Source organism: Lacerta agilis, chromosome 6 (genome assembly GCF_009819535.1).
Source record: "Lacerta agilis isolate rLacAgi1 chromosome 6, rLacAgi1.pri, whole genome shotgun sequence".
NCBI classification, from domain to species: Eukaryota; Metazoa; Chordata; class Lepidosauria; order Squamata; family Lacertidae; genus Lacerta; species Lacerta agilis.
In genome coordinates this window covers 11,597,185-11,617,936 of record NC_046317.1, presented here as the reverse complement: position 1 = coordinate 11,617,936, position 20,752 = coordinate 11,597,185, and the positions used below count along the sequence as shown (strand labels likewise).

At 42.3% G+C, this 20,752-nt stretch overlaps 1 protein-coding gene across 2 annotated transcripts in view; it reads left to right on the top strand.

Moving 5' to 3' along the window:
• BRINP3 (BMP/retinoic acid inducible neural specific 3) overlaps nt 1–16,349 on the top strand; it is a 255,239-nt gene extending 238,890 nt beyond the window's left edge. For both annotated transcript variants that reach the window (XM_033151388.1, XM_033151389.1), the window contains exon 8: nt 14,948–16,349. In XM_033151388.1, the coding sequence (XP_033007279.1) occupies nt 14,948–16,064 (1,117 nt within the window). In that variant the 3' untranslated portion in view covers nt 16,065–16,349. The remainder of the gene's footprint in view (nt 1–14,947) is intronic.
• Nucleotides 16,350–20,752: the final 4,403 nt, after the last annotated feature.

Genomic DNA, 20,752 nt, shown 5'->3' with positions numbered 1-20,752 from the left:
GGGTACGCACATCCTCTTCTTCCAGCTTCTCCGGTTCAAAATACCATTCTTCTTTTATTTGTGAACATATTAGTTTTTTCGCCAACACTCCCGAGCTCTCACCTCGAGAGTTAGATATAAAAATCTTCCCCGTCCTGGGTCTGCCACCCCCAAAGGACGTTTCTTTTTTCCGGAGTCGCCAAGCCATTTTACTCTGTTCTTCAATCATCCCTTTCAGCTCTTTGCCAAGGCTCTCTTCCAATGCAGCCATTTCCTGAAAAGTCTCCTCTGTGGGTAGTGTCTTTTCTGACATATCCCGGTTCAATATCACCAATTTTTGATTAAGCAGATCCAGTCTCAAGAAAGTAATCCTTTGATCATCAGTCAATCCATAGTTCGTAACCAACTCAAAAACGAATCCCAGCATGGCAGAAGCGGGCATAGGTATCAAATTACAGTTTCAATTTCAGAACTTTCCCATCTTAGTGCCAGTAAATTTCCACTCAGTCACAATCTTTCGCAGCCATTTTCCCTGTAGCCAGGGCGCAAAGAGCACAATTTTAAAGAGAGATATTCTCCACTAACTCGCTCCCCAAAGGGAGATCGAAACTGTCTCACTTGTCAAAATTAAAATACTTTGTAACCATCGTTGTAACAGCAGTCTCTTAAGACAGTTATTTTCTATCCACCGAAGGGAGGGAGGCAGACTTCCTTTTCATGAAACCTCCCGGATCGTTAAAGACAAAATGCAGATCAAATCATGTACTCACAACCACCGGGCTTCCCTAATTTCCATCCTTGCAGGGAGAACATTGACGCTCGTCGCGAGCGGCATCCGCCGCTTCGCTGACCCGGTTGGGGCATGTCCCCTAATGGCCCAGCTCCGTTGTCCCTTCACCCCCACTCCCCCTTTACAGGGGGAACGAGGGAAGGGTTCGGAGCTTTGACGGGCCCGCCGGGGAGCCCAGGGCGTGGGACGCTCTTCCCGCGCCCCACCGGAGCCCCGCTTAGCGGTAGCGGGGCTACAAACCGCCGGGCCGGCCTGGGTCGCCACTCGCTGCCGAGGCGATGGCGTCGCCGCCGGAAGTCCGCGGGTGACAACTTCATGGAGAAAATATCCTATTTTCAACCATCATCGCCTCTAATTATTTTTCTGATGTGTGAATATTCAGAAGTGTCCTAGATAGGGTTGTGCTAAACCTTTCAACACATCTCTTATTTAGCATTGAGGATGGGGGTAGGAAGAAGTGTCCCAAAGATTGGGCCAGCAAAATTCTTCAATTATTTTTTTTTTAATGAGGTTAGCATACTTTTGTGCTATGTGGGTTGACCAAGGATTGCCCCACCCCTTTCAACAGTTAAAACACACAGAGAGAGATGCTAATAGCAGGCAACACTCTCCACAGGATGGGTATCAAATATGGTGCTCTTCAGATGGTGTGGACTGCAGCATCCATCACCTCTGTCCATGGACCTTGCTGGATGGGGCTGATGGGAGTTGTAGTCCACAGCATATGGAGAGAGCACCATGTTGGCTACAAGATACCCTTTATGGCTGTGTTGCCAGAAGACTGTCCCTAGAAGTGCACCCCGATGCCCATAAGGAGGTTGTTCACACAGGTCTCCTCCATTCATTTCTATAAAAGGAATAGCTCTGCTCTCTCACCCTCATGCTTTCTAGAACATATAAATACATACCAGCTGGAATGCCTGCAGGTCTCTGGATTCATTGCTCTTGTTTTTAACTAATTTGAACTCGAGTAGAGCAGAAATCCTGGCCATTGTAAATGCAAAGGCAGCATTGATCACATATTTGTATTGGACGGAAAGATAGATCCCAGCAGGCTTTTTGTGGGGACGGGGATGGGACAAAGACTCATTGTGTGCAAACTTGCAATTCCTTTGACTAGTCATCTTTTATTTCCATTTCCCCCCGTATTTGATCAGACAAGTGAAAAGAAGAAAATGTATACTTTCCTGTGTCTTTGAATGCCCCCCTGTCTTTCCTATTATATGCAAGGCTTTATGGTGCTTTTTTTATCTTAATGATATACTATTCCTTTCTTTTTATTCAGTGTAGATGTCCACTGCAGAGGGGGGGGGAATCCATTTCATTTCTGTGCAGACATTATATTTAGAGGCAACATTACATACACATTGTTACATTGTCATCTGAATCTGAAAAGAAAATGAAAGAGTACTAGGGAAGATGAAATTCTTAGCAAGTCAACTCTTCAGTTACAATTTGCAATTTGCCCATGGTTTAAGTCAACACCGTCTATAAATTGTCTTTAAAGGGTTGTGGAATTAACCATGCAGCAATTTCTGATTGTTGCAGACTGAAGCCAGAGGTTCTGGCAAGCTGATTGCCACTGCTGAAAACTTTGGTGCAATGTCTCCCTGCCATCTTTACTCTGTAACAGCTACAAAATTATGTGTTGTGCATTTCCCTGACCCTGCTTCCCTATGTGGGGGAAGGAAAACACATAACATGATGATTTTCACATCACAGGCCTCAGTCAGCTGACCAGGTGTGATGGCATTGAGTATTCATGAACATTTCAACAGTTCATTAGAATGTTTGTAGTCCAACTTTTCTGAGGAAGAGAAAATTGTCAGTATGACTGAAATTAAAATCTCACATAAACTCTTTTGACAGGGGTAGCTTTGCATGGGGCATTCTGTGGAGTGGAAAGAAGCCTCGAGGAGGTAGAAAGGCTAAGTGGTCTGTGACAGAGATGAAGGATAGCTGAAGGGAGGATGAAGACTGAAACCCACAATGGGAATCAAGGCAATTTCTTGGTTGCAGACTTTTATTAGAGTTTTGTAGTTGCAACTCTAGCAGCTGCTCCAGAAGCCTATACATCTCCTTGCAAGGCATGAACAGATTTTTTCAGCTCATCCAAACATGCAGTGTTTCAGAAGCATCAGCATTTCTTTAAATTTGTCATAAAAATCAATTCTAGCTCTCCGACTTTAAGGTTGACTTGTGGAAAACATTAGGCTAGAGATAGAACTGGTCTTGCTTTCCTGTAGTCAATGGAGAAAGATTTGGCAGCAGAGAAAATGTGATGACTCCTCAAAGCAAGAGAGTATGTGCAGCCATCAACACTTGTCTGTTTTATTATCCACCAGCAAAGCTTCTCAGCAATCCTAGCAGCCCAACATGCTAACTGCTGGGCATTGGAGAGAAGAGATTACAGCCTTGCAGGAAAATATCATAGGCAGGAACTGGCAGGAAAGATTCCAAATGAAATCTTTTGTGCAGCTTTAAATGTTCATTAAAGAGAAATGCTCTTCACCAAAGAGAGGGTAAGCAGGACATCAAAAGCAGCTGGATAAATTGGATTTCTGATTGGCAAGCTAATGGGCATGAGATTTGTGCCTGAGAACATAACCTTTATGCAGGGATTCATTGCTATTCAATGAAATTCACTCTGCCCAGCAGGAAATCCTCAACAGGGCAAGGGGAGTATTGAAGCTCGGGGATTGTAGTTTTAGCTAGTGGCTCTTCAATAATAGACTGCAATTATCCACCTCCAGTCCACATCATTGCCTTCCTAACCTTTCTGCCAGTTGGGTGTCCTTATCACAGCCACCCTGCCAATGAGTGAATTGCAGAAAATCCCCAGTAAATTAGAGCTGAGCTTTCATATATATATATATATATATATATATATATATATACACACAGCTAAACCCTCTGGCACCTTAAAAACTAACCTATTTATTGGGGCCTAAGTGGGCTGTATCCCACCACCCTCAGATGGTAATGTAGTCTGCATGTTGCGTTCAACTGATTCGCCTTGCAATAACTTGGCCACTTCTGCAAACCTTAAAAAAAAATCTCCCTAATTCAAGCGCCAACACAGGAGAGTTCTATACACATGGTTTGAGCCAGTGCTCTTTTTCTAGAAAAAGAGGTGCTGGAACTCACCATTAACACCTCCTATGCTCTCTTATAATGTCCAGTACATAGATTCAGCTCTGAATTGTGGTGAGGTGGTTCACCCAGGCATATTTATCACTCCTTGACCACAGGAGCAAGTGGATGAGACCATCAATAGAACTGTCATCTCCCCCGATGTCAACATGAACACAATGCTTTTCACTGTTCACCTACTGGAATGAAAGTCATTGAATGATGAGAGATCAAGGCCTGGATAAATATTTGGCCAGCGCTGCCGTTCATCTGGTGAAGTAACTTCACTCAGAAAGTGGAAGATGGGGGTGTGGACCCTCCATAAAGGCTCTTCTGCATGATTTGTCTGTTTTTCCCCATTCAAAAAAGGGGAGGAGAGTAGTCATTTGGTGCCAAGCTCTGTCCACCAGTTGTGCAAAACTCATCACCCCCTGCAAAAGAGATGATGAATGGCTGAGGAAAGAGTTTGTTTTTCTGCCTCTTCCTTGGAGTGTTAAGTTAAAAACAAACAAACAGGAGTTGTAGGTTGCTTGATTTAAGTATTAAATTTACAAGGTGACTGAGGCATGTTCTCATCTCACTCTCTGGTGCTCCACAGCCAACCTTCTCGGACATTGCACTTGCTGGAATGCCAACAGAAGAACATTATTCTATGGGCATTTTAGGGAGTATCTTGGCCGGGGAGGTTGTAGCATGATGGAGAATGCAAGAGGATTCCCCCCTTCCTTTTAACTCTGGGGTGCTGGTGGGAAGACATGCAATATCCTTCCATAGGTATTCCAGGATGCACACCAGACAGGGGTACGAGCTGCAGAGTGCCTGAGAATGGCATGAGGAACATATTTCAGCCAGCTTGTAATGTTAGATATTAAGGCAAGCAAGTATGCTGATCCCTGAAAATTGTGTCAAACATCTCCTGCCTCTCCCCAGTTTTCTGAGATTACCGTATTTTTCGTTCCATAAGATGCACTTTTTTCCTCCTAAAAAGTAAGGGGAAATATCTGTGCGTCTTATGGAGCGAATAGTGGTCCCTGGAGCTGAATTGCCCAGGGGCCAAAAGAGGATCATGCTTTTTATTTTACAAGGAGAAAAGGGGGTGTTGAAAGGACCCCGCTCAGCATCTGATCAGCAAGAGATCGGGAGAGAGATAAGAGTCCCCGGCTCCCTTTCAGTCCCGCCCTCCATTGTTGAATGTGCTGCAGAGGGAGGTTGTTTGTTTCCCCAGGAACATGTGACTGGCTGATTAGATTATCTGTCTGGAAACTGTAGAAAAGGCTCCCTTTCCTTTAGAAGCTGCAGAAATGTGAGTTGAACCCCATAAAAATGGGGCTTTTCCTCTTTGCTTTTCCCCCTTTGCAAAAAAAGCTGCAAAACTTTTAGCTGATCCTCAAAAACCAGGGCTTTTCCCTTTGCAAAAAAAGCTGCAAAACTTTTAGCTGATCCTCAAAAACCAGGGCTTTTCCCTTTGCAAAAAAAGCTGCAAAACTTTTAGCTGATCCTAAAAAAACCAGGGCTTTTAGAGGAGGAAAACCAGAAAAATATTTTTTTCTCTTGTTTCCTCCTCTAAAAACGAGGTGTGCCCTATGGTCCAAAACAGCTCTAGATTGTGGGAATCAGGTCCAGGGCTCTGAGTGGAGCAAACGTATCACATCATGTAAATAATGAAGGGATGAGATGTGGTCTTAACTCCTCCAACATACATAAAGTCATAAAGTGCTATGTCAGGGCTAGCTAACGTTGTGCCCTCCAGATGGCACCAGACTGCAACTCCCATCATCCTGTCATTGAAAATTCTACTCAAGATTGATCCAGCGTAGAACTTCAACGTATAGTTAGTGGAGTAAAAACTTAAACACATTGCAGGATTCCCTAAAAAATAGACCAGAGGCAATTGCATTTCATCCAACAGAGCTTTAATGCTACTGAAGGCAAATGAGCACAATGGTCACAAATCCAATACATTCAGGACTGGCACTGTCCATAAGAAATCCAGTTGCAGTAGACTTATCTTAAACTTACAGCAACTTATAATAAGACTAAACCTTAACACTATATACAGAATACCACACCAGACGGAAAAGAGATAGAAAGTGAGAAACTCAGGCTCCTTCTGGCCCATTCTTATAGTCAGCATGACCTTGACAGAAGAGATAACAGAACCAGTTTAAACCAGCTGTTATTCTCTGAAGGAATAACCCAAACACCATAAACCTTTTGCTTGTTTCTTTCACACAGAGAAGCTTCCAGAACCATCTTGAATTCATTAGAATAGGAAAGATCTCTACACATCGGATCAATTACTTTCTGCACTAAGAAATGCAAACTGGCACACCCCTCACCACTGGCTGTGCAGGTTGGAGCTCATGGGAGTTGTAGTCCAACAAAATCCGGAGGCCACCCCTGAGCTGGATGTACCAGTGGGCCAATTCTGTATAAAACTGCTTCAACTACCCTAATGTATCATGAACCAACAGGAGCCTCGTGGATTTCTTCTTCTTTTCTTTTTTTAAGAATACTTGTAGGTGTGATTCTGAATTCACTTGCATGGATGGGAGCTGGACGTATTGGCGGGCAGGATTCCACAGCCTGTTATCTCTGTAGCCGAGGGTGCCTTATTTCAGAGATGCCGCAAATACAACTAATAAATCATAAGCATAGTTTTCCTCTAAAAGTCAAAGATGCAAAAAAATCATCTTCCGCGCTGATTTTTCCCCCCAAGGTACTGCAGTTTGTCATCTAAAGTACTCAAGAGCCATTAAAAACAACTTTGTTGAGGCTCATACAAATGTTAGGAAGGCTTTCACCCCGCAACATAACACATAAGTATATGCCACACCAGGCTGGGAGATGTAGTCACCATATTTTCACTTGTCAGAGCAACATATTCTTTAATGGAATCCTCTTTTTTCCCTTCAAAGCAGCAAATGTTGACTTCTCCAATCCATTACCCCATTATTAATGGTAGCTTTTAAGAAAGTGCTATGAAAAGCAGATACGTCCAATTAATCCTTTCAAGGGCCGCTTGTTGCTTCCCACTAAGGAGAAATTTAAAGGGTGCCTTGAGTGCAGTGCCTTTTTGAAGATTACACATCCCTGTCAATAAATTGCACTAAGTAAAAGCTAAAAATCTTATTAACACTGCTTTGGGGGGACGAGTTAAGACTTAGTCTCTGTAGTATTCGTCAACATAAACAAGTGATAAAAAGCAACCCAGAAAATATATTTCTGAGGGGTAGGGGCCATGGAATCCAGGAATTGTTATTTTTTAAAAAATGCTATCAAATGTGATCTATTCCTTTTCCAACAACAAAAAGCTGCAATTGTTAACACTGGAGTCATCAATACATTAAAAGGTTAATTGCCCTTTCTAATATGGTACAACATGATTCCTATTTCACCTTTCTCCCTATTGACAATGCATGGGGAACATCTATGCGTTTAACTCACAGGGGGTTCCATTTTGGCCCACGAGGCCATTTTCCCCAAGCCTCACCCACACCTGACATCATAGGATATCAGGTGTGGGAGAGGTATAGTTGAAGCTGTAAATGAACCATTAGGAGCACTACAGAACACTGCCATTTTTTCCTCTGGAAGTAGGCCTTCCTTCCTTCCTTCCTTCCTTCCTTCCTTCCTTCCTTCCTTCCTTTTTTGTACAATATTTTGTATTAATTTTTAATTACAATAATCCAATAAGAGCCACATTATCACAATACCAAATTACAATACAATTTTAAAAAGCCAATTATTCAAATACCAAATTAAACAATTTTGGGTGACTTCCCGTGTGCTGGATTTCAGGGTACAAAGTTCTTACTGTATTTCTTTCTGCTTCCATAATTTTGATTAGTTCAATTACAACAGTTCTGGTCTTGATCCTTTATCTAACAGCCACTGATTTCATGACTTTCATTCGTAATAGCATATTTAATAAATTTTAATTCTGTTTATTTTCCATTTGTTTTGTTTTTTTCATTCTTCCTGTTGTAATCCAACATATGCAACATCTCAGCTTCCACTTTTTCGCGCTCTCTCTTCGTTGCTCTCAAGGGCTCTATTTTTCACTGCATCACATGCCATCTTGTTTGTCGAAGTCTAACAAGAGGTCTGGCGTGGCCTTGCTTTCAGCCCTTTTCAAAATTCACATCAAATACAAGGCCTACCTAGACTATTTCCACTCAGGAACTCTCAAGGAAAGCCAATCCCTACTGCTAGTGAGTTTCCTTTTAGCACTGAGTTCAAATTCTGCATGGAATGCAAGTTTGCCCCTGGAATCACCTGCAGTAAAACTCTCCAGTCTGAGTTCCCAACTACAGTTTATCCTTACCACAAACAGGGCTTGCTTTTCACACGGAATTCACTGGAAGTGGTTTAGAATTCTTCTTTTGCAACCACAGCCGACGATTCCAAATGGAGTATTTTCCTTTTAACTGTCTGCGCCATTGCAAAAATTATATTCCATCGCTCGGAATCCAGACATCCTGGGGAAGATTTGGATAGGTCTCATTTTTGTAAGCCTCTTTGCTAATAGTAGAACATCTTTACACCCTGCTGAAAATACGCTGTGGGAGCCTTATGGCCCCAGAGTATATAAGTAAGCACACATACAATTCTGGAAGGTGCATTTCCCCCCCCCCCCCCCGCTGTGTATTGATGTATGTCATTTCACGGTGCATTTTAACGAAAGAGCATTTGCATCTAAAACATACGAATGGAGAAATTCGATATTAAATGCCACGTTCCCCCCCCCCCCAGAGTAAGAAGTTATGAACTTTATAGGAGGTTTGCAAATTGTATGTGACTTTGTTCAATCAATAGGCAACCAAGGAGCGCAAATCTGTTGTTAAGAAGATAAGAGCGCACCATGATAGCTTCACAAACAGCTGCTCCTTATCTGTCTGATATAGTACTTAAGTTTGATGAGCTTAATTAAAAATAATGAAAACTACCTTTTTAAAGGTTAAATTGTCTCCTCTCTTTTCTGTTTTTTTTCTTTTTCTTTTTCTTTCTCTGACATCTTGGAGAAGTATAAGGCATTATCGCTCTGCCAGACCTTAGATAACCGGCAGAAGATCAGCAGAAGATAATAATTTGAAGGTCGCAGGCTAATTAAGGCAGGTGTTTTGCGATGGTCTGGGAGAGTCCAAGGTCTTCAAATGTGCAGATCGGGGGCATTTTCCACTGAGTATAGGTAGAATTCGTTAGCAAGAAAGGTTATTACTTTAGCCAGTAAGACTGCCTTCCACCTGAAGAATTTAACTTACATTTGAATAAATGAATCAACAAAAGGACAATTACATTTCTATATTGCCAATTTAATGGAGAAAAGACATTTGCGCCGTTTCCTTTTTCGTTCCCTGTTACAGTAATAATCATAGAATCGTAGAGTTGGAAGGGACCACGAGGGCCATCTAATTCAGCCCCCAGTGATTTTGCCCAGTACTGTGTCCAGTTCTGGGCACCACAGTTCAAGAAGGATACTGACAAGCTGGAACGTGTCCAGAGGAGGGCAACCAAAATGGTCAAAGGCCTGGAAACGATGCCTTATGAGGAACGGCTTAGGGAGCTGGGTATGTTTAGCCTGGAGAAGAGAAGGTTAAGGGGTGATATGATAGCCATGTTCAAATATATAAAAGGATGTCATATAGAGGAGGGTGAAAGGTTGTTTTCTGCTGCTCCAGAGAAGCGGACACGGGGCAATGGATTCAAACTACAAGAAAGAAGATTCCACCTAAACATTAGGAAGAACTTCCTGACAGTAAGAGCTGTCTGACAGTGGAATTTGCTGCCAAGGAGTGTGGTGGAGTCTCCTTCTTTGGAGGTCTTTAAGCGGAGGCTTGACAGCCATCTGTCAGGAATGATTTGATGGTGTTTCCTGCTTGGCAGGGGGTTGGACTTGATGGCCCTTGTGGTCTCTTCCAACTCTATGATTCTATGATTCTATGATTCTATGATTCATTCCACAAACCCCACAAATGGATCTGCCGGGTTTGGACCACCCCAGCAGAGGAGGCACAACTCTGTACAAACCATGGTTTGTAAACAGGGAGTGCAAAGTCTTTTACCCACCCACCCATTCCATTCCATTTTTTTATTTGATCAATTGTCCTTTCCTTTCTCTTTATTAACCATGGATTTGTGTTACATTTTGCTGCAAACAGCTTGTCTCGTTTCTGCCTCCCCTACCTCCTCTAGCGGTGCCACCACCTCTATGATTTAAGTGCTTACCTGAACACGTGAAAAAAAATTTATTTGTTATTTAAATTTACACTTCATCAAAAGACCACAGTGTACCGGTAGTTTATAAAATAGAACATAAAAAATCAATGCATAACATAATATCTAAAAATAGTTATATAAATTCAATTGCAATAATAATAAATGTGTAATAAAATACGACAGCAAAAGTATTAAAAAGGGAGGGGGAATAAGCAGCAGGGTATCTGAAATACAAGAACAGTGTACAAATACAGAATCTTCACTTTTTCCAAAGATAGCTCTTGATCCCAGTCCCCATAGAAAATGAAAATATTTTAAAGGGGGGGAAAGATGGTGTCTGCTCTTCTAGCAATTAAGTCGTGCTAGTCAGTGTGGGTGTGATTCTTCAGGGAAAGGTCTGTTACTCAACTCCAGGTTTCTAATTTGAGATATTTATTAAATGATTCAAGAGCAGTACAAAGGAGAGAAATATTAGGTAGTGTTGAAATAAAAGTCCCTATTGCCTCAATAATCCTTACATTTAATAGAGACCGTCACATTATTTTCAGTAACTTACAGGTGGGGTATAGCATTCTACTGCGTGCCAAACAGAATGGTTTCTGTACTCCTAGGAACCAGGCAAAGTTTCCCCAGGCCAATGAAGATGGAGCCAAAAGACACACGCAAAGCTATTTCTTTTAGATTTGTAGGAAGAGAGACCTGCATTGGAGAGAAGCAACCAACCAATCGGATAGAGTCCTGGACTTTTCAGTTTCTAAACATACCCACATCAATGGTGATGGTTGACACATTGACTTGATACACACATAACATTAAGCCATGGTTTAACAAACTAGGAGCTAACGACAGGTGACCCCAGAAGCAATCAAACAAACCATGGCTAGTTTCTCCAAAGTTGTGGTTTGTTTATCGGCTAGTCTTGCCTCGTGTCTTTGTAGCAATCTTTGTGATCATCTACAGTAGGACAGCCAACCAAACCATGGTTAAGGAAGCACAATGGGTTCACACATAATGCCGCACCATAGTTAAAACAAACCAAGGTTTTTAAACCAAGAACAAACCATAAAGCGATCAAATAACCATGGTTTAATAATGTTATGTGTTAACACATTAGTGTTAGTGTTATGTGTGAACCAGGCTATTTAGTTCACAGAGTAGCTTTAAATGGTTTGCTTGAACAGAATCTCCTTTCTTTTAGTTAAAACTCTTTCATTATACGAGTGTACAGACACAAACCATGGCTGATACACATTGTGCTTCCTTTATGAACCATGGACTGAAATCAGTGTAGGAGTGGATTTGCAAGCATTGGCTACAAGTTAACCATCACTGGCACAGAAGCACACGTAACATGAAATCTCAGGATCTGAGATGGAATACATAAACCTGCAGGCCACTCTCAATCTTTTGATTTGTCTTAAGAGATTTTCAGGAGTAGAATGGGCTTGAAGAATATTGCCACACTTCTCTTGTCACAGAGGGTGAAAATGGAGAGCCATACGACAAATGGGATTGCTCAAGGTATCCACATAAACTCACACAGACCACACAATGAACAAGAGACATGTAAATAAAACATGTCCCGTTACATTTTTGTGCTTTAAGGTATTTCAGACAGCGCTTTACTTTTTTCTGATGTTTCCTTACCTGATAGCTTCCATCTTTTATATGATTTGTCACATGACATAAAAGCCAATTCTGAGAATCCAGTGGAAGTTTAGGAGTGCTCATTACCATCTTCATTGCTTCCAGGGGGTGAAGAAAATCTTTTGCAACCCCGTTAACTTGGGAAATTGCAGATTTGCGCCTGTAATTTCACAAGACGAAAAATGGGAGAGTGTATAGTTCTTTCCTGCCATTTGAAATTGAGTGGGACTTGGCAGCGTATCGGTCAAAAAGCAATAATGCCACAGGTAACGTGGTGTAAAAGGAATATTAGATAATCAGGATAAAAGCGCTAACGTTATAACTAAGAAAACGAATGCAATGGACCCCATGTCTGAATGCAGCCAGATTCCCACTCCGTGGCATTGGCTGTTGCTTCCAGGATCAGGAAAACTTGGGATATGATGATGTCATGTCAAATATTTTTATTTACTATAAATTACAGAAGAGAAAGAAACATGAGGTTACAGCTCACAGTGACAGCTAAGTGTCCCCTGTAACCTCCAGTTCTGCCCTAAGTGGCATCTCTGACCTTGGAAGACATCTTTGAGATGTCTCATTTTGTACCTGTTTTCCCAGGGATACCTTGTACCCACTGAGTATTCACTGTGCCAATGACACAATGAGTGTTTTCGAAGCTATTGCACCAAGAAACCAATTCTTTCTAATTTATATAAGATACCTGACCTGATTGTGACCCACTTCAGTTAGCCAGGCTGTGGCAGTCTTCAAATAGTGGAGGCCGAGCATAGTGTGACTCCTGCTACCATGTACATAATCACATGTGTGACGTGAAGCCCCCCAAAAATGGCACCCTGATTCTTCCCTCTCCCTCATAAAGGAAAAGGGAGATTATGAGCATGGAACTTTATGTGGCCTGGTGGAATGCCTTCAGTGGATATTAATTAAGATGGTACCTCGGGTTAAGAACTTAATTCGTTCCGGAGGTCCGTTCTTAACCTGAAACTGTTCTTAACCTGAAGCACCACTTTAGCTAATGGGGCCTCCCGCTGCCGCTGCACCGCCAGAGCACAATTTCTGTTCTTATCCTGAAGCAAAGTTCTTAACCTGAAGCGTTATTTCTGGATTAGCAGAGTATGTAACCTGAAGCGTATGTAACCTGAGGTACCACTGTATATAGAATGGAAGTGACAATCATCAATTCGTCATACAAAAAAGCACTGCTATTATCCAAGGAAATACCTGAGCTGGTCTATTTCATCTCAGATGTGGTTTTTAGTTTTCCTATGTTCTGGTGTTAACATCTCATTTATGGTACAGAAGAAAAACTACAATTCCCTAATGTCAAATACTGGAGCAGTTCCATGGTGACTTACTCACCTCTTAAATCAACATTGCATTTGGCCTCTTGTATTTTCTGCACCACAGCATGTTTTGAACAGCAAAAGAGTAGGCAGAAACCTTCATCAATATTAAACAGAATCGACACAGCCACTGCCAAAATAGGCTCTTCAATCCATGCAATTCTTGGACTGAGACAAGCATCCTGGAAAACTACAATGAAGATCACTGTTTCCCTCAACCATTGTCATTCCACATGGTCTGTTTTCCTGGAAACTCTCCCTTTCCAATCTAGTCTCCAGATTCCATTGTTAGTTCCCATTGTTAATTAATTTTGGACTTGGAAAGGGGGGAAATGAGATGGCAGAAACATAAAGGAGTATCTTCATCTGTTTTGCGCATGGGGGGGGAATGCACAGACAATGCTCATCTGCCCATCAATGGGATCATTGTGCTACGATTCATTCAGGAAATTATGCCTGGGGCTACTACAATAAACAATATGGAAATCTTTCAGCGAGCACTATGGAATTCACTACCACAAGATGTCGCGATGGCTGCCAATTTGGACAGCTTTCAAGGGGGATTAGACAATTCGTGGAGAATAAAGCTATCAAAGGCTGCTTGTAAAGATGGCTATATATTTACCTTCCAGTAGCACCTTAGAGACTATCTAAGTTTGTTATTGGTATGAGTTTTCGTGTGCATGAAGAAGTGTGCATGCACAGGAAAGCTCATACCAATAATAAACTTAGTTGGTCTCTAAGGTGCTACTGGAAGGAATTTTTTTATTTTGTTTCGACTACGGCAGACCAACACATCTACCTACCTGTAACTATATATTTACCAACAGTGTAAATATGGCCCTGAATACCGTATGGCCCACAGCTCAGGATGACCCAGACTTTGACTTATTGAGGGTGGCTGGGGAGGGAAGCACACGTATTACAAGCAACAATTTGTTCCTTAACACGTTGCAAAAGTTAAAGTTAAGTTTATGTTGCAGCTCCACCCAATGTATAGATCTGGCTCCTTCAGAGTAATAACACCACCAACACCCACCATAGCGTGGTTTATTGATTAGAATCTTGGCGCTGTTTTGTTGGGACAGGGGGTGGGCAGGTGTGGAGGACTCCCTGGTCCTGAATGGGGTAACTGTGCCCCTGAAGGACCATGTGAGCAGCCTGGGAGTCATTTTGGACTCACAGATGTCCATGGAGGCACAGGTTAATTCTGTGTCCAGGGCAGCTGTCTACCAGTTCCATTTGGTATGTAGGCTGAGACCCTATCTGCCCACAGACTGTCTCACCAGAGTGATGCATGCTCTGGTTATCTCCCGCTTGGACTACTGCAATGCGCTCCATGTGGGGCTACCTTTGAACACAATTCAAAGTGTTGGTGCTGACCTTTAAAGCCCTAAATGGCCTCAGTGCAGTATACCTGAAGGAGCGTCTCCACCCCCATCGTTCTGCCCAGACACGGACATCCAGCTTCGATGGCCTTCTGGCGGTTCCCTCCTTGCGAGGTGAGAGGTTACAGGGAACCAGGCAGAGGGCCTTCTCGGTAGTGGTGCCCCGCCCCCGATCCCCGACCCCGTGTGGAACGCCCTCCCAACAGATGCCAAGAAAATAAACCACTACAGTATTTGACTTTTAGAAGACATCCGAAGGCAGCCCTGTTTAGGGAAGTTTTAAATGTTTGATGTTTTATAGCTTCATTCTTATTATTACTAATATTCTGTTGGGAGCTGCCCAGAGTGGCTGGGGAAACACAGTCAGATGGGTGTTGTATTAATAATAATAATTATTATTATTATTGGTTCCAGCTCACTGTGCATTTTGCTTTTTTTCTGCTTCACAGGTCTTCTACCTACTGGCTGAACCGCATCCAGTCCTTTCTTTACTGCAATGAGAATGGCCTCCTGGGCAGCTTTTCTGAAGAGACTCACTCATGCACATGCCCAAATGACCAGGTCGCCTGCCTTGGCTCCCTGCCCTGCGCTGTGGGAGATGGCTCTGCCTGCTTAACCTGCGCCCCTGACAACCGTACCCGCTGTGGGACCTGTAACACCGGGTATATGCTGAGCCAAGGGCTTTGCAAGCCTGAGGTGGCAGACTCGACAGAGCACTACATTGGGTTTGAGACAGACCTCCAAGATCTGGAGATGAAGTATTTGTTGCAGAAAACGGACCGCCGGATTGAGGTCCATGCAATCTTCATCAGCAACGACATGCGTCTCAATAGCTGGTTTGACCCTTCCTGGCGCAAAAGGATGCTCCTTACCTTGAAGAGCAACAAGTACAAATCCAGCCTGGTCCATATGATCTTGGGTCTCTCTCTCCAAATTTGCCTAACAAAGAACAGCACCTTGGAGCCTGTCCTAGCCGTTTACGTCAATCCTTTTGGAGGCAGCCACTCCGAGAGTTGGTTTATGCCTGTCAATGAAAACAGTTTCCCAGACTGGGAGCGGACTAAACTGGACTTGCCGCTTCAGTGTTATAACTGGACGCTGACTCTAGGCAACAAGTGGAAGACCTTTTTTGAAACGGTCCACATCTACTTGAGGAGTCGTATTAAGTCGAATGGTCCCAATGGCAATGAGAGCATCTATTATGAACCGCTGGAGTTTATCGATCCCTCCCGGAACCTGGGCTACATGAAAATCAACCACATCCAAGTGTTCGGCTACAGCATGCACTTTGACCCGGAAGCAATCCGGGACCTGATTTTGCAGTTGGATTACCCTTATACTCAGGGTTCCCAGGACTCTGCTCTCTTGCAACTACTAGAGATAAAGGACCGTGTAAATAAACTCTCTCCACCCGGCCAACGTCGTCTAGACCTTTTCTCATGCCTGCTTCGTCATAGACTCAAGCTGTCTACCAGTGAGGTGGTGAGGATTCAATCTGCTTTGCAGGCCTTCAATGCCAAATTGCCAAACACAGTGGATTATGACACAACCAAATTATGTAGTTAACCATAAGTGTGAAGCACAACAGAAAAAATAAAAACCATGACGGAGTTTTTACAGTGCTTTTGTGGAACAGTTTATGTTTGGAAGAGTACATTTAAATTGTCTTTTCAATATCTGTCTTATATCAGTCAATAACGTTGGATGGCAATTTACACCCATGAACTCGCTGACAAATGAATATATTATACCTGCAGATTTTTTTTGGCTTTGTTTTATGAATGAAAATAAATACTGACACCAGTCTAGGAGACATTCTACTTTTTACAATAAATTTCATTTGTAATTTTATATGTTCCGTGGCAATGCTTTTGTGCATTACATCCTCTAGAGGGAACATAAAAGGATACCAATAAAATTTTGTAGCTGAACAGTTATTACAAATAAATGCTGTGGGATTCATTATTTTGCCCTCTCGGGGAAAAAAAATAAATGAATAGTATCCTTGATATTGCATTTCTGACCAGAAAGGGGTGGTGGACAAGATAGAGGTATTTGGTTTTGATACAGAAGCCAGCCAAGACAAAGCTAAAAAGTCACAACATAAAATTATTCTGTATCACTTGCGTCATCTGACTGTTCCCGTTTTATTTAACAGGATTTAGGCACCATCTAATCACCAAATCCTCTAAGTAGTTTACAAAATATATATATACATTAAAACGATAGATAAATTCCGATGTTAAAAACAAGTCAGCCTCAAAAATGGCAAAATAAAATCAGGTACTAACATCAATGGGCAGGGAGTTCCAAAGTGCAATGGCTGCCACACTAAAGGTTCCATTCCTTGCATGTGTAAAAGCAAAATTATGCAGCACTTGTGAAAGTGCCGTTTCTGCGGACAGGAGTGGTCAGGTGGGCATTTATGGGGCAAGGCAATATAATTAATGATGGATTGCTTGCCTAAGAAATTTGAAAAGGGCCTTGCCTTTTTCAATATGCTGTGCTGAGTTGTATGTATAGCTCAAGTGGCTATTTACAGGGAGGTAGCCGTGCTGGTCTGCCATAGTCAAAACAAAATAAAATTAAAAAATTCCTTCCAGTAGCACCTTAGAGACCAACTAAGTTTGTTCTTGGTATGAGCTTTCGTGTACCCGGACAACACCATTATTGGCCCCAACAACATCAAACATACCATCTCGGGACTATTTAATTGCTCATCTTCCAACATTGTGTATGCAATCAAATGCCAACAGTGCCCATCAGCTCTCTATATTGGACAAACAGGCCAAACCCTACGCCAAAGGATAAATGGACATAAATCTGATATCAGGAATCACAAGACAGAGAAACCAGTAGGAGAACACTTCAATCTCCCAGGACATTCTATAAAAGATCTCAAAGTAGCTGTCTTAATACAAAGGAATTTCAGAAATAGACTGGAAAGAGAAGTTGCTGAATTGCAACTAATCACCAAACTTAAAACCATGGAGAAACCTGGTCTGAACAAAGACATTGGATTCTTATCTCATTATACAAGACAAAGCTATCTTTAGCCATCTCACCCCTTGCCTTTCCCTGTAAGACCAATTGCAGCCGTTAAGAGTCGTCAACAGCTTTTCCACACCTATCAGCTGATCACCCATTCCCACCACCCTTCTGAGTAATACCCCTCCCCACTCCCTCACTGTATTTAAGGGTTTGGTGACTTCCGTTTCAGTTGATCTGAAGAAGTGTGCATGCACACGAAAGCTCATACCAAGAACAAACTTAGTTGGTCTCTAAGGTGCTACTGGAAGGAATTTTTTATTTTATTTTGTTTTGTCAAGTGGCTATATTTTCCATTGTGGGGAAGACTAGAAAGCTTGTGCTAATCTCAAATGGGATACAATAAGAATGGCAGTAGAGCAATTTCCTCCCAGAATGAAACAGGGTAATCCAGGGCTCTGATGAACACAGAGAGGCTCTTATATACACCCATAGGCTACCTTTTCCTGGTTTAGCCAGTCAATCGGAGCCTTTTCCCAAGGTGTAGCCACAATAACATGGTGACAGCTTCTTGAAGCCACAGGTGAGAGTTGAGTGGGGACCAAGGTGGACAAACTATGCCAGAAGGAGTACAACATTTCTCCCACCAGAGGTGCTACCCTTCCCTTAATACAGGCATGGCCAAACTCAGCCCCCCAGATGTTTTGGGACAACAATTCCCATCATCCCTGACCACTGGTCCTGTTAGCTAGGGATGATGGGAGTTGTAGTCCCAAAACATCTAGAGGGCCAAGTTTGGCCCATAATACATCATACACACCATAGTATGATTGAGAATACCATGGCTATACCAGAGAAATACATGACTTTTGAGCATTGTCATAAAAAACCTGCTCAAATTGTACCAGAACATGAGCTCCCATCTGCACTATACATTTAAAGCAGTCTCATACCGCTTCAAACAATTGTGATTTCATAGCCTCCAACGTGTTGAATCCGTGTTCCCATGTGAGACCACAGAGCCCAAAAGAGGTGCTTTTTTGAGGCTGTGCTCTCATAGCGCCCCGAAATGCATGTTTGAGGTGCTGCACGAGATCACAGCCCTGAACAAGTGTGGGGGTTTTGGGGGGGAGGGGGGAGAGCTCTCGGTGCGAAATCGCGCAGTGTCACAGTGCCCAAAATGGCCACAGTGCTCTTGCGGGGGGGGGGCGGACAGGATGCCCCAACTTTTCCGGGACACTTGCGGGATATGGTATATTCTCCCAAACTCTAGTGCTGAGAATAGTTGGGTGCTCCCCTCGCAGAAATACAATTTCCAGAGATACCTGGGAAGGGAGATTGATCATTACAATGAATTCTCTCTGAGAAGTGTAACTCTGTGAGCGGATTAGGAATCTCTCCATAACTCTCAGCACCCTGAAAAAAAGCTGCAATCCCCAGATTTTAAGCATTCATTCATGCAGTCCCCAGAATTCTTTGGGGGAAGCCATGTCTGCTTAATGTGGTATTATACTGCTTGAAAAGTACAGTGCATATGGGGCCATTTGGATGTGCATTCAGCAGAGGCACCAAGTTGCCCCCCAAGACATCACATCATCTGAAAGAAGCCGAGCACTCTGCCTCCTTCATCCGTCCAGAGCAAGTCAGGCAATTGATCACCATTGCTGGAGATGAAATCAGTCAAAAACATTACCAGAAAAGTAAGGGAGCAGTCAGTATGCCTGGGAATCTTTTTATTCAGTCCGCAAAGGCAGTTGGTTTCAAAAGTGAATGCCAGCTTGCAACCCAAAGCTTGTGCTCAGTTTATTCATACAGTTAAATCATTTATATGCATCTAATACGGCATGGAGAAGCGCTAGACAGAATGCCCATCCCATTTTTCCTTGATCGTGGTATGAACTTTTCCCAGTGGTTTCGGTCATGAATCTGTCAATATGCAACTTGGAGTTCGTGCCAGTGTTCATGTGGAGAAAATGAGTCTGGGAAAATATCTAGGGTTCAATAGAATTCTTTCAATTTCCCTGCAAAAAACACCTCAGAAGATTTGCCTGAGGGGACATCTAAAAAATAAATAAATGCTTCAGATTTTACTGGGGTAGCAAGGAACAGCACAACCTCTACACTCTCCCCCATCACTCAGAAGAAATACGAACAATTGTAACATTTCTGCCACTCTCAAAATTCTTCAGTAGCTGTGCCTGAGGAAGTAGTGCCAAATCCACTTTAAATGTCATTTAACAACAGTTCGTTGATAACAGTTCTTTACTCCCTTGTCTGCCCCTTGGCTTTTTTCCCCTGAAGACCACTATTTTGAATTTAAAATTTGACCACCCTACTTGCTGTTGCTCTTCGTCGCCTCCAGGGAGCTCCTTATACCTCGAGCAAATCCATATTTTTGAAAACTCAAGGCGGCGCCGACGGCAGGCTGCTTGGGCACATAATTCTGCCTCCCCAGAAAGTATGATAAATCATGTCAATGATAAATCTTCCACATGGGTGACAATATGACCCATCTGATGAGATGATGAACTAATAGGGATGCAACCCTAGATCGCATTGGTAATGCATGGTTTGATTTATTCATTTAACATTTCTCTGATGAAAACAGGGACGTCCTCTTCAATAATAACAATAACAATAATATTTATACTCTACCTATTTGACTGGGTTGCCCCAGCCACTCTGGGTGGCTTCCAACATACATAAAAACATAATAAAACATTAAACATTTTAAAAAAAAAAAACCTCCCAGTACAGGCTGCTTTCAGATGGGAGTTGGAGTTCAAGAATATCTGGAGAGAGACACTTTAACAGCCCCTGATTTAAAATACTGTGGTACCTTGGTTTAAGAAGGTTTAGGGAGGCTTTTAAAGTTTAATAGATTATTGCATTTTGGTGTTCTGTTGGAAGCTGCCCAGAGTGGCTGGGGAAACCCAGCCTGATGGGCGGGGTATAAATAAATTATTATTATTATTATTATTATTATTATTATTATTATTATTATTATTTAGTTTATGAACAACTTGGATTAAGAACGCTGCAAACCCGGAAGTAGGTGTTTCACTTCTTTCTTTCTTTTTTATAATATATTTATTATTATTTTTTATAAAAACAACAATCAACAATAAATCAACAATAAAAACAAATACAAAAACAATACAACCATACAAAAAAACCCTACAATCAAAACAAAAAAACTTACTATTATTTCTTACTTCTATCCTAGTTTACATTGTACCTTGTCTTCCTCTCATCTCCCCTTCCTG